The 17,973-nt window shown below is 39.6% G+C and overlaps 1 protein-coding gene across 2 annotated transcripts in view; it reads right to left on the bottom strand.

The window, feature by feature from the left end:
* PRKCI (protein kinase C iota) overlaps positions 1 to 17,587 on the bottom strand; it is a 58,183-nt gene extending 40,596 nt beyond the window's left edge. Inside the window, exons 1-2 of one of the 2 annotated variants that reach the window (XM_058295263.1) lie at positions 17,147 to 17,587; positions 216 to 337 (exon numbers count right to left, since the gene is read on the bottom strand). In XM_058295263.1, the coding sequence (XP_058151246.1) occupies positions 216 to 337; positions 17,147 to 17,250 (226 nt within the window). In that variant the 5' untranslated portion in view covers positions 17,251 to 17,587. The remainder of the gene's footprint in view (positions 1 to 215; positions 338 to 17,146) is intronic. The other variant, XM_058295264.2, reaches the window with a different exon arrangement.
* Positions 17,588 to 17,973: the final 386 nt, after the last annotated feature.

Genomic DNA, 17,973 nt, shown 5'->3' with positions numbered 1-17,973 from the left:
TGAAAGTAAGCCAAGTTAATTTTACTCCATTCTGGTGTAAAAAGGGCAAAACAAAGACTGTACTCTTTTAATTTAAACACTTGAAAAAAAAAAAGTCATCAAATTTCTAACATATCTTTCTCCCTGAACTTTATTAAGACTCATCATATTTTAAGGACAAATGACAGAATACCTTACATGCTTACAGACAGCCCAGCCCCCTCTTTCTCACTCACCTTCCTCATCTATCCATTTCATGGTGAAAAGCTGTTCATTGTCAAAAGAACACATGTCTCGAACTTCATTACAAAGGCCCTCAAAGGAAATCGAAGGTTCAAAATGTGTTATCATGATATCCCTGAAAGAGAAAAGGAGGTTTAAGTATGGCAATTATTAAAATTAATAATGTTCTATGTACTACCAAGTGCCTGAAAATATGATAGAACTTATTTTGTGTGTGCATCAACATGCACTGCTTCTAATAAATTACTATTTCTGCAAAGTAAAAAACAAAAATCAATGTTGAATTATAACTGAAAAATAAAATATTGGTTGTGTGAGATACTTAATTCAATCTCCCTGCCTTATACAGGAAGCCCAGCCCAACCACCCTGAGAGACAGTAGTCCTACTCTTGCTTCAATGTTAGTTATCAGAAGTTTACTTCTTTGTGAGGCATCCTTCCACAGATGAATAGATCCTTAACTAAGTTTCCACTTTACATTTAACTGAAATTTGTTTCAACCACTAGATCCAGATCTCTTCTTCCCCCAGTATCTACCCTTCATCCAAGAAATGGCCCTTCAAGAATTTGGCAAAGATCTGTCATATCCTCTCGTCTAGACTTCACTTTTATAGACTGGTCACCCTTGAGTCTGTCATTCTTTGTTTGGCATGATTCTAGATCTCACATTGTCATTTCCACCTTTTCTCAAAAGAATTCTCTTTGTCAAAGTTGGCTTTAAAATATAACTTATCATAGGGAAATGGCTGTGGCTCAATCAGTTGGGCTCCCATTTACCATATGGGAGGCCCTGAGTTCGCATCCAAGGGCCTCCTTGTGAAGGCAGGCTCACTTGCATGCCATGGAGCACTACCTGGCCTGCAAACGCTGCAGAGAGCCAACTAAGCAAGGTGAACCAACAGCAACAAAAAAAGGAGATAAGCAAAAAAACAAAAAACAAAAATCAAAAACAAAAACACACACAGAAGAGCACACAGCAAATGGACACAGACAGAGAGTAGACAGCAAGCAAGCTGCAAGAAGGGAGGGAAATAAAAATAAATAAATACAGACAAAAATATATATATAACTTATCATAGTTTGTAACAAATGTTTCACAACAATGCAAGGTGTTGATGGTAGGGAGCTGTATGAGAGCCCTGTATGATGATATGCATGTTTGTTTTGTAAATTCAAAAATTTTATTATACATTTATTATTTATGTATGTTCATATATGATACATGCCAATAAAATTTTATTTTAAAAATTGACAGAAAAAATATAATTCATATTTTAAGGAAGGTACTCAAAAACCAGAGGAGTAGGGAAGCGGATGTGGCTCAAGTGATAAGGCCTCTGCCTACCATATGGGAGGACCCGGGTTCAATCCCTGGGTTCTCCTGGTGAAAAAGAAGAAGAGAAAGCATGCCTGCACAGTGAGCCAGTGCCCATGTGGCTCACCGAGCCAAGTGCCTGTGTGGTGAGCCAAGTGCCCACACAAGTGCTGGCATGGTGAGCCGAGTGCCTGCGTGGCAAGCCAGTGACTGCGTAGCGAGCCAAGGGCCTGCACAGCAAGCCGAGTGCCTGCACAGTGAGCCAGTGCCTGCGCAAGTGAGTCAAGAAGCAAGATGATGACACAACAAAGGAGAGACAAAGGGGAGAGTCAAGGTGAAGCATAGCAAAGACTAGGAACTAAGGTGGCGCAATTGACAAGGAACCTGTCTCCACATCAGAGGTCCTCAGGATTGAATCTCAGTGAATCTTAAACGAGAAAGACAAGAAGAGAAGACAAAAAGAGAAACAGATACAGCAGATGACACAGTGAATGGACAAAGACAGCAAAAACAGCAGAGTGGGGATGGGAGAGGGGAAAAACCAGAGGAATGGACATAAATGTGTATTTATTTTGTATTAGTGTTAGATAAATCTAAGTTTTTCACTGTAAGACTTAAAACATTTTTAAAAATTGCAACAAAACATTCTAAAGCAGAGGCCTGGGATTTCCCCCAGGCAGTCATGAGAAGGATCCCACTGATTTAAGCTCCACAACAGCCATAGTGATCCTTTCAAATGTCAGATATAATGAATGGCTCTAATTTCACAAACACTTATGTAGTGATTCCCATGTGTCAGACTCTAATCTAAGAACATTACAAATATTAACGCAGTTCATGTATTTCCTTTACTCCAAAGTTTTCAAAGGCCTCACCACTCAGAGTAAAATCCAAAGTCCCCATCAGGGTCTACAGACCCTATGTGACTTAGTCCTGGCTACCTCTCTGACCTCATCTCCTACCACTGGACAGATAAACAGATGCTTATATTGCACAATCTTTTCCAACTAAAATATGAGCTTGGTGAAAAAAGAGGCTTTGTTTTTTCACTAGGGCTCACTACAGTGCCTAGTACAGCATAGGTACCCAATAAATATTTATTGATTAAATAAAGGAAGACAGGAATGAAGAAAGGAAATGACAATGTATTAAGCACTGTAAACAGACATGGGTGGTAGTAACAGGGTAGGAAATAAGAATTTAAAAATTTAGGCATCTGCAAAATAAGTTAAAACTGCAGTCTTAGGAGCTATATAAGGTTAAGAAGAGAGCAATGTAGGTATAGAAATCAAATAGTTTTTTCTTGGTTATCATTCTCTAAGTATCTCACATTTGTCTGTCAGTTTTGCTCCTGCCTTTTAGCACTCTCCTCTTCTAGCTTTCATTATAGTATGATTCCCTGACTCTTTCTGTTTCAAACTCTGAAGTCTCTTTCTGTCTTCAATCAAAAGACATCCTTTAAACTCTCTCTCATATTCAGATTGCTCTACCCCACCTTCTCTCTCTCTCTGAAACTTAATTCACAAAGTTTTAACTATTATCTTAACATAGTGGTCTCCCAAATCTTCCAGCTCTGTGTGGTAATTAAGACTCTTGATAATCTGGTTCCAATGTTTATTCTCAACATAACCTCGCTATTCCCAACACAAATACTCTACTAAATAAGTGATTTACTTACAAATTCCACACCTTGATCATCCAAGTCTTTAATCCTGACATTCCCTCAGGTTAAGGTTCAGGTTCTGGGGGAAAGTCCTTCCTCCCAGGGATCACACATCTTCAATGAAGGATTTATTATCTCAGCTGCTGGGATTGCTGCCAACCTTCAACTGTCAGTCTCTCCTTCCGCCTCTAACCTCCACCCCTACCCTCACTTATGATCACACCCCCTTCCTGGAGCAGCCCATAAACAATGAATGAGTCAATGTAGGGGTATGAAGGTCCTAGATGGAACTGACCTGTCTGTCTATCTTCAGATTTCCCAGGAGGTCAACTGAGGTTTCTGTTGAGACTTCAGTGCAACTTGACGTCTCCTTTCCTCCCCTTCTTTAGGTGTTGATCCCAAAAGTACTACCTAATAAACCCCAAGCATGTTAATCTCTGAGACTACTAAATTCCAAGCAACAGCATGGATAACAGCATACCTATTATCAAATGGTATTTTTTGACAAAAAAACATAATGGGTATAAACAGTCAATCTTTTTTTTAAAAAAAGATTTATTATTTCTCTCCATTCCCCTCCCTACCCCAGTTGTTTGTTCTCTGTGTCTATTTGCTTTGTCATCTTCTTCGTCTGCTTCTGTTGTTGTCAGCAGCACGGGAATCTGTGTTTCTTTTTGTTGTGTCATCTTGTGTCAGCTCTCCATGTGTGCAGCACCATTCTTGGGCAGGCTGCACTTTCTTTCGCGCTGGGTGGCTCTCCTTACGGGGCGCACTCCTTGTGCGTGGGGTTCCCCTACACGGGGGACACCCCCACGTGGCAGGGCACTCCTTGCGCGCATCAGCACTGCGCATGGGCCAGCTCCACACCGGTCAAGGAGGTCTGGGGTTTGAACCACGGACCTCCCATGTGGTAGACGGACACCCTAACCACTGGGCCAAGACCGCTTCCCAACAGTCAATCTTACTTTAAGAGATTAGTTGATAAAAAGATAATCCTTGTTTTGGAGGTAATTTTCTTTATTCTTCAGACAATACATTACTAGCACATATAAACTATACATTTTTGTATAGTCTGTCTGCCCTGAGTAAATGTAAAATCCATGAGATCAACAACTTTGTTTTGCTCTTTGCTATATCACCAATATCTGAAACAGTGCCTAGTCTAGGGTGAGCTTTTGATTAATTTATATTGAGTAAATGGAGGTGTCATGTTGGACTCTAAAGAAAGAAGGGGGAAATGTAGATTTAAAAAAAGCATTCCTGAAAGCAGGAATGGCATAGAAGAGCTAGCCACAGCATAATGGCTAAAATCAGAACTAAAGACAGGATGGTTAGGTTTGAATCCTAACTCTTTCACCAGCTGTGTGACTTTAGGTGAGTTACTTAACTTCTCTGTGGCTCAATTTCCTTAGCTATAAAATATGAATAATAAAACTTAAGGTGTTATAAATATATAATGAATTATGTGAATTAATATTTGTAATATTTAGAACTCCTATTCTATGCATATAGCACATTCTGTATGTATTTAATAAAATTTTTAAAAGACACAAACTTTTATAGTCAAATAATACTTTAAATAGAAGTAAAATGTGGGAAGTGGACTTGGCCCAGTGGTTAGGGCGTCTGTCTACCACATGGGAGGTCCGCGGTTCAAACCCCGGGACTCCCTGACCCATGTGGAGCTGGCCCATGTGCAGGGCTGATGCGCAAAAGGAGTGCCCTGCCACACAGGGGTGCCCCCTGCGTAGGGGAGCCCCATGCACAAGGAGTGCGCCCCGTAAGGAGAACCACCTGGCAGGAAAGAAAGTGCAGCCTGCCCAGGAATGGCACCACACACAGAGAGCTGACACAACAAGATGATGCAACAAAAAGAAACATAGATTCCTCTGCCACTGAAAACAACAGAAGCGGACAAAGAAAAGCATGCAGCAAATAGACACAGAGAAACAGACAACTGGGATGGAGTGGGGGAGGGGAGAGAAATAAATGTTTAAAAAAAAAAAGTAAAATTTCATTACAGAGATAAAAATAATCCAACCTTCTAAAGGCAACACATGGATGTTTCTGGTTCAAGAAACATTTTGTTGTAGAAGGAACATATCCAAATCCCTTCCTAAATCCACTGAAATGTTAGAAAACTGACATAGACAAATTATCAGACTTAGAACTAACATTCAAGGCACTAGCAGTAGACTAAGAAATACAAGAAAATCCTTGATGACTGAAAACAGGTGGAATAAAATTGACCAAGAAAATATACCAGCAAAAGTAGGAGGAACCTTTAAAAGAAGTTTTATTGACACAAGATTACTTTTCCTTCTCTAAGCATCTAATCATACTACTTGGCTCTTCAAAAGTGTAAACACATCAACATTCATTATAATAATAATAATAAAAAAGTCACTTTAAAAGAAAACTTATCAGTTAAAGAATAGAGTGGGAAGAGGATGTGGCTCAGGCAACCGGGCTCTCACCTACCACATGGGAGGTTGCTGGTTCAGATCCCAGCTGGCATGAAGGACAGGTGTGGCAAGCTGATGCAACAAGAGATGAAAGAAGAAAAAACATAATGACAGGCACAACAAAAGCAGGGAGCAGAGGTTTCCAGTGCCTCCTAAAGGAGACAGCAAGCTGACTCCATGGGCAGGCACGGCAAGCTGATGCAAAAAGACGATGCAACAAGAGATGCAGATAGGAGAAACAGAATGAGAGATCCAACAAAGCAGGGAGTGAAGGTGGCTCAAGCATTTAGGCACCTCCCTCCCACATCAAAGGCCCCGGGTTTGGCTCCTGGCGCCTCCTAAAGAAACAAGGAAGATGAACAGACACAGCAAGTGAGAAACAACAAGGTGGTGGGGAGAAATAAATAAATAAAATAAATCTTAAGGAAAAAAAAGGAGTAATATGTTATAAACTTTTACAAAGTTAAAATTACTTTTAAAAATCAGGATGTGGAGAAGTAAAAGGAAGTATAAATTCAAAAACGTCTGTTTTTCCTAGTAGAAAGTCAACTTACTAACATTAATAACTTAAAAAACTTTATTATTTAAGGTTATAAATGTAGCCATAAGAAGAACTAAACATAGGAGAGGAGGTAATGCAGAAATGCTAAATTTATCTCTCATATTATTCAACAGATTCAAAAACAAAAAACAAAACTTTGAAACTGGAACTGGACATTGGGAAAAAGGCTGGATGTAGAATAAAAATGTACTTTGTACTTAAAGACTCTTCTGAAGAGTACAGATTTTTATTAATTTTCTACCATGTTAAGGTATGACTTGACTATAAAATTATTTTTTAAGTATTTAAAATTTTAAAAAATTAAAAATAGTTCCTTCTTTTAATGACATTAAAAGAGACTCTGCTTATCTTAATCTTTCTTTCAAAAGTACCCTCTAGGCCACTAGTATGGGTTAGATGAACATGTTTTGGAATTAAATCAGGAAAAGGAAAGGCTTCAATAGAACTTTCCCAGCAAAGAACAAGTGTGAAGTTATCTTTTTTCAATTCAAGGGAAAAAGTTGTTATGATCAGACATGATCAAAATATGAGTTCCTTATTAAGGTTCACATGGCGTTAAAATTAACACAAATGTAATCTGTAAATAGTAGGAATTTTTAAGAAATCTCATTTTTTCAAATGCTAAAAGATATTTATCAGAACATACGTATATTCTAAAAACATGTGTGTACCTAAAGAGACTGAGTGAAGAAGTTCTGCCTTACCAAGTACCACTCCATAAATTCCAGAAACTAAAATATTTAAAGGAGTTTTATATAAACATTTCCTTAAGTAATTGGAAAAGCACCATGTTCATACACTTCACAGTCACCAGATCCTTATTAAAATGAGCTGCAAAATAAAGATACTATGTTCTAAAGATATAACACAAATTATGTACGGAAAATTTTTTTCTTGTTTTAACTTCCATGATAGCATAAATTATCTTACTACTATCCTTCAACAGAACATAGTGTGATTCACCACAAAGATTCCCAAAATGATAAATAGTTGTATTAGTCAGCCAAAGGGGAGCTGAAGCAAAATACCAAAATTGGTTGGTTTTTATAAAGAGTATTTATTTGGGATAGGAGTTTACAGATACCAGGCCATAAAGCATAAGTTACTTCCCTCACCAAAGTCTATTTTCACTGTTGGAGCAAGACAGTTGCCGACATCTGCGAGGGTTCAGGCTTTCTGGGTTCCTCCCTTCCAGGGTCTTGCTTTTCTCTGGGCTCTGGGTTCCTCTCTTCCCAGGGCTTTCTTCTTCCTGGGCTCAGCATTCCTCTCTTCCTGGGGCTTGCTTCTTTCCTCTGTGTGCTTACTTCCTGGGGCTCCAGGTTAAGGCTTCAGCATCAAACTCCAACATCAAAACTCCAACATCGGAGAAGCGGACATAGCTCAACACATAGAGTGTCCGTCTACCATATGGGAGGGTCCAGGGTTCGATACCCAGGGCCTCCTGACCATGTGGTGAGCTGGCCCACGCGTAGAGCCGCTGTGTGCAAGGAGTGCCGTGCCACGCAGGGGCACCCCCATGTGGTAGTGCAAGGAATGCACCCTGTAAGGAGAGCTGCCCCGTGAAAAAAAAGTGCAGCCCGCCCAGGAGTGGCGCCACACACATGGAGAGCAGATGCAGCAAGATGACATAACCAAAAAGAGACAGTTTCCCGGTGTCACCGAGGGTACAGGTGGACACAGAAGAACACACAGTGAGTGGACACAGAGGGAATAAAAAAACAAAAAACTCCAACATCAAAAACCCTCAACTCTGTCCTTTGCCATGCCTTTTATCTGAGTCTCCATCCACCAATGGGTGGGGACTCAATGGCAAAATGACGAGGCCCAATCAAAGCCCTAATCATAACTTAATCATGCTAAGGTGCAGACCAGATTACAAACATAATCCAATAACTATTTTTGGAATTCATAACCATATCAAACTGCTACAACAGTTTTAGCTAATTTTTTTTAAAAAGAAAAAAAGTAGTTTTCAACTTTGCCGAAGTTCTATTGTACTTTAGAAAACAAACTGTTTTAAGCATATGTTCTTGGGTTCTAAAATATAAAACCTAAAGTTTTTCCTTAGGACTAACTGCTTTTAAAAATAAATCTGAAAAGAACCACTTTCAATCTTTCTGCTATCTCAACATGTTTTTCTCCTAAATTAAAAATAGTTTATTCAGGGGAAGAAAAAAAAAAGTTGTGTTAGCTATGACCAAAGAGACAATTGATTTAGACAGGAATTATTTATCCATGGATGGTAAAACCATGGCTGAAAAGTTTATGGGGAAACAATATATTTACACAATCTCAAACTACCACTTGTCAGCTTAGTTATTAATTATAACAACAATAAGGAATAGCATGTAAAATCTGGCCAATACCATATTTTCTAAGAAATCAATGTTAACATCACCAACAATAAGACACATCACATGCCTCCTCAGGTGGTGTACTGAGAAAGCCATATCACTAATGGAGTTTTCATCTCCAAAACATTTCATCTGAATCTAATGAGGCAACAAGACAAATCCAAACTGGAGGACATTCTTCAAAACAACTGGTCTGGACCCATCAGTGCCTTCAAAGTTAAAGAAAAACAAGAGGAGAATTTTCTCAATTAGCACTGTCTGATGTTCTACAATGATGGAAATGTTCTAGATGAGTGCTGTCCAATATGGTAGCCACTAACTATATGTAACTATGGAGTATGTAAGATGTGGCCAGTATGATTTGAGGTAGTCAATTTGTTTTATTAAATTTTAGTTAATTTAAATTTATATAGACATATATGGCTAATGGCTACTATTATTAGTGCAACTGTAGATAAAAGAAGACTAAAGGAAATGACAACAAGGTGCAACGCAGGATCTTGACTGAATCCTGGATAGAGGGGCTAAGGATGGGAATGGCTCTAAAGGACATTTTTGGGACAAATGGTGAAATCTGAAAGTGGACTATGTATTAGATAATAGTATTATACACATGTTAAATTTTTTAGAGTGATAATGATATTATAGGTGAATAAGAGAATGTTCTCCTAAGGAGATTCATGCCTACTTATTTAGGAATAAAGGGACATGAATTCTATGACTTACTTTTAAATGATTCAGCCCAAACGATGAATATTTATTTTAAAAAAAGAGTTAAAGGGATTAAAACAAATGGGGCAAGTACTAGTAATTGGTGAAGGTAGGTGAAGGATATATGGACGTCCATCGTATTTTTTGTTTTTTTTGTTGTTGTTGTTGGTTTAAAACTTCTCAAAAAAAAAAAAAAAAAGCTGGAGAAAAGTTATTTACAAGCCAAACAAAATAAAAGAAAGTTTTAAAGGTAATCTGGTTCTCAATACATAAATCCAGGTATCTGAAAACCCAACTTTGTCCTATTTACCCTGGACCATTCAATAACATTAATAACATTCCATAACACAGACGGAACAAGCATGGAAAAGGATGGCTACTTTTTAGCATATTTAGAAATAAAAAAATATTAAATACTACAGTTCAGTATTCTATATGTCAAAGTGATTACCATTTTTCACAGAAACAAAGCTTGTTGGTCTGGTTACAAGTTGTCTATAAAAGTATAGCGTTTTATCTGGTATATGTTCACTTAGTGATCACTTTCTGCAAGAAGTCCAATTACATGCTTTTTACATAGAAACCTCAGGTAAACACAATTTTATTTTGCTAATAACTACTGTCTTTTAGTTCCTCTGAGTCTTGCCAATTCAAATATCCCCATTACCACTACCACAAAAAAATCTCTGCCAACTCCCAAAGTATCCACCATCACTCATCAAAAAATGTAAATGCCAGAAAAATTACAGTGAACTACCTTACCCAGAGGAGAAACTGCACTGTACACAATGTGTTTTTTTTTAAAGATTTATTTTTTATTTATTTCTCCCCCACCCGTTGTCTGCTCTCTGCGTCCACTTGCTGTATGTTCTTCTGTGACAGCTTCCATCCTTATCAGCGGCACTGGGAATCTGTGTTTCTTTTTATTGCATCATCTTGTTGTGTCAGCTCTCCGTGTGTGCAGCGCCATTCCTGGGCAGGCTGCACCTTCTTTAGCGCTGGGCAGCTCTTCTTACAGGGCACACTCCTTGCACGTGGGGCTCCTGTATGCGGGGGACACCCCTGCATGGCAGGGCACTCCTTGAGCGCATCAGCACTGAGCATGGGCCAGCTGCCTCAGGTCAAGGAGGCCTGGGGTTTGAACCATGGACCTCCAATGTGGTAGACGGACGCCCTATCCATTGGGCCAAGTCCACTTCCCCACAATGTGTTTTGGATAAGAGTTACATTTTGCATGACATCTCCACTCTCTTACTGGTTAAAGCACTTCCTTTCACTTGCCAAGCAGGAATGGGACATCTAGACATCAGATATGATGCATTTAGAAAATCTCTAAACCAAGACTAGAGTACACTTCTGAAAATCATAATCCTCAACATGTCACAATAGAATTATCCTGCTAATTTGTTGCTAGTAATTGAGGAGAAAAAGTAATTCCATGTTTTCATAATCAGGGAGATAGAAGATTGACTCAAAAATAACCACTGAAAAATTTGAATTCAACAATAAAGCAAAACAGCAGTATTCAAAATAGTAAAATGGAAACGAGAAATTTCCCTAAAGGGTAAGACCCATCATTGCATTGTGGCTTACTGTCAATGTTAGCATCTGTAATATGGAGATAATGATATTTAACTCTGAAGACTATTGTGAAGATTGAATAAAAGTAAAATATGTAAAACACTTTTAGCATAGTTCCTGGAACAAGTAGGTTCCTAATAAAAAAAAAAGACACTTTCTATGCTCTTTAACATACTTCAAATGAAAAAATGAGGCTGGGTATCTTTGAATAATTTATGAAATGTTTCTCACTGTTGATCATACTTCTTCATGATAAAACATCATTTAACACTGCCTGGAAAATCCTAGCCAAATGATTAAGAAAAATAAATAAGATATATATGGAAAATAGGCAAAGTGTTTGCAGATAACATTATATACCGATAAAACCTAAGATAGTTGACAAGAAATTATTAGAACTAATCAAGTGGCCAGTTCAAGATAAACATACAAAAATAGATTGTTTAATAAGTCTATGAGAATATAACACATCCCTTCACAAAAACAACAAAATTATAAACTATCTAGGAACAAGCTAATAGGAAAGACCTATGAGAAAATTATAAAACCTTACTGAAAAACATGAAAGAACTGGATAAACAGATATATTTCACATACTTGGAAGGCAAGATTCAGTATTATAAAATTCAAATTAATCTCTAAATTCAACTCCAAATCAAGATGCCAATAGTTTCCCCTGCTTTGGAAACTAGAAAGATTTCCTAAAATTCATCTGGTAGAAAAAAAATGTACAAAAATTTAGAAATAAAAATGTAATGAAATGAACCTTAAGCTTTTGGCTTACGGCTGGCCAAGGTGCAACTTTCTTCAAGTTAAACCATATCCAGGTTCATCCGATATCAACTGTCTCCCCCATGATGCCAAAGTTTGAAAATAAAGATCAAAGTCATGTACCTGAGGTACACCAGTGGGAAAGTCGGTACCATGTCTGACCTGACTCCCAGATCATCCCCCTGGATTTGTCTCCAAAAATGGTTGGTAATGATATCACCAAGGCAACTGGTAACTGCAAGTTTCTAAAGATTATGATAAAACTAACCATTCAAAACGAACAGGCCCAGATTGAGATGGTACCTTCTGCCTCTTAGGAATCATCCACAGGCAGAAAGAAGCAGAAAAACATTAAGCACATTAGAAATATCACTGCTGATGAGATTGTTAACATTGTCCCATAGATGTGGCACTAATCTTTGCCAAAGAACTCTCTGGAACTATAAAGGGATTCCGGGGACTGCATAGTCTGTGGGCTGCAATATTAATTAATGGCCACCATCCTCATGATATCATGGATGACATCAGCAGAGGTGCAGGGAAGCGGACTTGGCCCAATGGATAGGGCATCTGCCTACCAAATGGGAGGTCCAAGGTTCAAACCCAGGGCCTCCTGATCCATGTGATGAACTGGCCCACGCGCGGTACTGATGCACGTAAGGCGTGTCGTGCCTTGCAAGGTTGTCCCCCACATAGGGGAGTCCCATGCACAAGGAGTGCACCCTGTAAGGAGAGCCGCCCAGCGCGAAAAAAGTGCAGCCTGCCCAAAAATGGCACCGCACACATGGAGAGCTGATGCAGCAAGATGACACAACAAAACAAGACACAAATTCCCGTGCTGCTGATAACAACAGAAGCGGACAAAGAGCAGCAAATAGACACAGAGAACAGACAACCGGGGTTGGGGTGGGGGGAAGGGGAGAGAAATAAATAAAATAAATCTTTAAAAAAAAAACCTTCACCAATGAGAAAAAGTCTGAAGCCTGCAGTATGATAATCAAGTGTCTTCAGATTATAGCCCCTGTGAACAAGTCTCACTTTTCCTCAGTGCCCATTTCATACTTTATGTCCCAGTAATATGGACTAACGAATATGGGAATAACAATCAAAAGAATCTCAGCTGCCCAAATACATCATGCAGTTGTTCAATGCCCTCACAGACCAGCATCCAACAAACTCCTGTTTACCCTTTAAAAGCCTCATACATTTCATCCTCTAGGAAGGCATCCCTCACCCTACATTCCTTCCCAATATCCACCCTTGCAGGTACCTTACATACACATGCACATTTATCAAATTTAACCTTTTATTGTATAACTGTTTAAAAAATCTTTCCCTTCGCAGCCCTCTTGGTTTCTCAAGGGTAGAGCCTTATATTATGTACCTCCACATTCTCTGGGCCTACCTGGCACCATGTGTCTGACTTATTATAAGAGCTATTCAATAAACATTTGTTAAATTGAGTTTAAACATTCTTTAATTATATGTGAAATTCTAAGCATGACTGGAATTTTAAAAATTCATGTTTTAATTAGTCTTGTTTCAACCATAAAAATTAACATCGAAGTTATATTAAACCAGTGGGTGGGGGTGGGAGTTATGAACTAAGAACTTCTAGGGAGAATTATTCTGTACAGAGCTGCTGCCTTCTCCGGGCAATCAACATCCCCCCAACCCTCAACTCAAGATACTCATTTTTACTTCCTCAGAACCATTGCTAAAGTATCCTTAAAATAATTACACAACTCTTTTGAAAACAAGTCTTGCCAAGACTTGTTCACAGTAAGAAAAATCTTGCATACTTCTTCACAGAACCAGCTATACATTCCATACATGCAAGGAGTTAATCTCTTCTTACTTCTAGATGTGCACAGAAGGGATCCTCTGGATTTTTAAAACTGCTCAACAACAGTGGTTTAAAAAGCAGTCTTACAAGCTTTTGTAAATGTAAAGAAATGAGTAATGTAAGCATTTCCTTGTTAAATTCCATCCCATAATAACAAGATAACTTTATATAAGGATAAGCACAAAAGGCAATCACTAACCAACAAAACCTGTTTGTCTTCCTCCAAACTACCACCACTAGGTAATGATTGAAAAAGGCCATTCACTGAAAAGCTCCCATGGGAGGAGAGGGGACATTAGCTGTCAGACAAGCACCCTGAGATGGTTTCCAATAAAATCCGATTCTCGGGAGCAGATGTGGCTCAAGCAGCTGAGCATTCATCTCACGTATGGGAGGTCCCGGGTTTGGTTTGGTTCCCGGTATCTCCTAAAGACAACAAGTAAGACAGGCTGATGTGATGAGCAGGGAGCAGAGGTGGTTCAAGCGATTGTGCACCTCCTTCCCAAATGGGAGGTCCTGGGTTCAGTTCTCAGTGCCTCCTAAAAGAAGACAAGCACACAACAAACAGAGAGGAGACAGCAAGCACAAACAACAAGGTAGGGGGAGGGGAGAATAAGTTTTAAAATAATAATTTAAAAAATCTAGGGAAAAAAAATCAATTCAGGGAAGCTGATGTGGCTCAGTGGTTGAGTGCTGGCTTCCCACATACAAGGTCCTGGGTTCAATCCCCAGCCCCTGGTACCTAAAAAAAAAATCAGATTCTCAATCTGATTAATCTATTAACCTCCTGCTTAAAAACTACAAGAAATCAAATTTAATGTTTCTTTTATCTAGGGAGCCATCACATTTTCACTAAGACCAAAATTAACAAAAGGAGAACATTATATATACATCTTTGAAAGGAGGGGGCAACTTACTAAAAAATTATTTCAGCTATTCCAAGATTTAATATCCACTGGGAAAAAAATACTCTTAGAAAAGGGTAAGGAAAAGATTATCAATGACCATTCAGACATCTGAGGAAAAGAAAACTTTTCAAATGTAGATAGCCTTTACATTTTTAGAAAGAGAAGGATTTTCTATTTTAAAATCAGAAAGGTGTTCTAGCTTATTAACTATACTGTTGGTGACTCATTTTAGTTTCATCTGTCGTAATGAGCAGCTATATAAGATCACAACTTTCAGTTTAGACTACTGTTAATAAACCTAATCTTAGATCTAATTTCATAGCATAGAAATTGGTACAATTTAGACTGCTGATTTTATCTTTAAATGCTTGAAATGAAAGCATGATTAGAAAGCCTTTCTTGGATAAAAAACACTAAAGGGCAAGGGATTGATTCTGTCTTTTCATAGCAAAAATTCACAGGTTTTAAAAGACGAAATGTTAACTTGAATGTTGAGAAATTTTGGTCTAGCACTTAAAAGGCTACTTTTCTCATCTTTAAAAAATTGGAGCAATGGTCTTAATTCTTATAGCAGAATTTGATTTTTTCAAAATGAGAAGCTTACAATGATTTTAATTTAGTAACTAGGTCTACTTACTTATGTCAAACTAATAAGAATGAGAAAAAAGGAAGAAGTGCTAATTTCTTTATCCTCCATAGCTGAAGTCATTGCAAGTCGTCCAAATTTATTAAGTCAAAATTTGTATTATTTAAAGCCATAAAAGAAATCAAGAGAACTATAAATTATAATTTAACAACAAAAAATTGAGAGGCACTGGGAAGAGAGGAAGCAGAAGGTAATGTGCTCACAATTTCTCATCTTTCAGGGGAGGGAATCAATAATTATTACCTAAAACAGAACTTTTTTTTTTCTTTAGGTACTGGGACTGGGAATTAAAACTGGGACCTCTACTGTGGGAGGCCAGAACTCAATCACTGAGCCACACTGGCTCCCCAGAAGTATAACTTTTAAAGTAAAAATGGCAAAACCTCCAAAAGCAGCAGAAATACACTGTGAACAGAGGTTACCTCTGGAGGCTGGGGGATGGGACAGAAGACTCTTATTTTCTATCTCTGGACAATCTGTATTTTTCTACCATGTGCATGTATGTATTATTTTTAATCTAGTTTTTCAAAACTTTCAATAGAAACCTTTTATTAAAAAATTATAAAGAGTATGTACTATATTTCGAGTATGTACTATATTTCATTCTTTGCACTTAATAACTGATGAACTGTCAACTTTATAAAACAGAGCATATTCTAAAGTGAAATCTCATGTATCACAATAAAGGTAAGCAAAGTTTTTTTCCCACAGGGCAAAAGTTCATGGCTGACCATTCTCAAGTCAAAACAGTTTCTGTGACAACTACAAACGTTTAAAAAATGTCCACGCACTTCTTGGTACCGACCAATTTTAGTAAAAACACAGGTATTACATTATCCAATACAACTCTGGTAAATTACTCCTGAATACAGTCAAGCCAAGTAAAAGAAGCCAGAGGTTTTATTGCAGCAAACTAGTAAATCCTTACATCAAGTCAATTATGATGTTGAGGGGCTTATATTTTCTTTAAAATCAAAACAACATAGGCAATTTGAGATTTTTCTATCTTCACTGATCCTCTCAGGAACGTAAAAGTAGGTACAGAAGTTTAAACCTTAAAGTGCTAGAGGTTTTGTTTTTTTTTTTTTAAGCAATTTACTTCTGTCTGGATAAGCAGTAAGATAGGCAAGAGCAGCTGGGTTTTCTGTTAACCCTTTATCTCTAACCTTTATCATCACACTTTTCACCCTTCTAAAGCTCCTAAATAATTACCTCCAATTAAAAAAAAAAAAGGAAGGAGGGAAACATCAAGTCACTGATAAAGAATATGATTTAATACAATGATCTTAGGGATGGATTATTTCTGGTTACAATGAGAGTTATAACTTAGGTAGTTATATGCATAAAGATCATAAATAATGACTTGTGCCTAGCTTGTCCTCTCATCACCTTGCAATATCTACCCTATAGGATGGTTCTTGAAGCAACACTGACAAAGGGTTCACAAAATTTTTATTTATACGTGTGCAACCTAGTTTTGAGGAGACAAAAGTACCTAATGCACATCTCTGAAAACCCATCAACTTTACTTAAGTAATAACTCGCATGCCTAAAATACTGGCAGCCTGACTATAGCCCAGATACACTTCGTGAACTCTTCTCCGGCGATAAAGATAAACCTGACTTAGAGAACCAGAGGCTTTAGGCCTGCTGGTAATTGAAAGGAAGGGTCAGCTAATTGAACTAGTCCTGTCTTCCAAGCTCATAGCAAACAGTTAACCGACGCACTACTCGAAACCCTCAACTCTAACCCCAAACACTTGCAGACTTAATGACGTAAAAGCTCTTACAAATCTTTCCATAGAAGAGTCTCAGGCACCCACCAGGTGTACCTACTCAATCCAAAGGGTCCTTCCTCGGAACCTACTCTCCCCAGCCCCCACCCCCGCAACCTCCTGACCCCTGAGCACCCTGCGCCACACCTGGGGTGCCCTAATGCCCCGCCCCCGATCGCTCCGTCACCCACCCCAAGTCCCCGGGACCACCCACCCGGGCCAAGTCGCCTACAACACCTCCAAGCCCCTCTGCCTCCCCTTCTCCAGGACAAATTGCGCTGGCCTTCCCCTCCCCGGCCGTCCCCACTTCTGCTCCACGCCACTCACCCGCGATAGTACGCTTTCACCCGGACCTGGTGAGAATGGTCTCCGCTGCCGCCACCGCCTGCGACCGGGTGGGACATGGTGCTGCTGTCCCTCTGGGTCGGCATCTCCTTTCTCCCCCGCCTCAGTGCCGGAGGCCGAGGGAGCGAAGGGCGCGCTGGGCGCCGGCTGGGACTCCGCCGCCCGAGCCTTTCCGTAAGCCGCGGCCACCTGCCTGCCGATCTGCTATCCCGGCTCGCGGTGCCGACCCAAGGGTGGCCTCGCCGGGGTAGCCGGAACCGCGCGGCTCCTCCCACCGCCTGCCGCTGCCGCCGCCTCTACCGCACCCCCCGGCCCGCGCTCCTCCCCTCCTGCGTCACTCCCACCTCTCTGGCTTCGAAGCCCACATTCCCCGCGAGGGCGGGCGCAACCGTGCAGCCAACTCAAGGAGCCTCAATGCCGGCCGAACCATTTTCATGAAGGGTAGGGAAAAGGGGGAGAGAAAAGTAAAGGGGTTGGCCATCACACCAAAGACGTCGGAAGGGGGCCTTTCCTCGGAATTGTGACTGAGAGGATACGATGTTTAAGCAGTTATCGTTCTGTAAAAAAAACTCTTCTCTACAGGGAAAACGGTAGAGGGCAAATGCTGCGGTATCTCAACCCAATTCCTCAACTTGGTCGCGCCCTCGGCAGGCCGATTTGGGGCTCGGGGTAGATTTGCTGTGCGGGATTCTGGGATTTGGAGTTCCCGTGGGATTCTGGGACTTACATTCCTTGCTAGTTGAGAGTCGTGACTTCTCCCTGGCCAGTCGGTCTTGAGAATGCACCCCGGGAGGGGTGGATGAGGAAAT

The sequence above is a fragment of the Dasypus novemcinctus genome, chromosome 4 (assembly GCF_030445035.2).
Source record: "Dasypus novemcinctus isolate mDasNov1 chromosome 4, mDasNov1.1.hap2, whole genome shotgun sequence".
In the NCBI taxonomy this organism is placed as follows: domain Eukaryota; kingdom Metazoa; phylum Chordata; class Mammalia; order Cingulata; family Dasypodidae; genus Dasypus; species Dasypus novemcinctus.
This window is presented reverse-complemented; position numbering and strand designations above follow the sequence as displayed.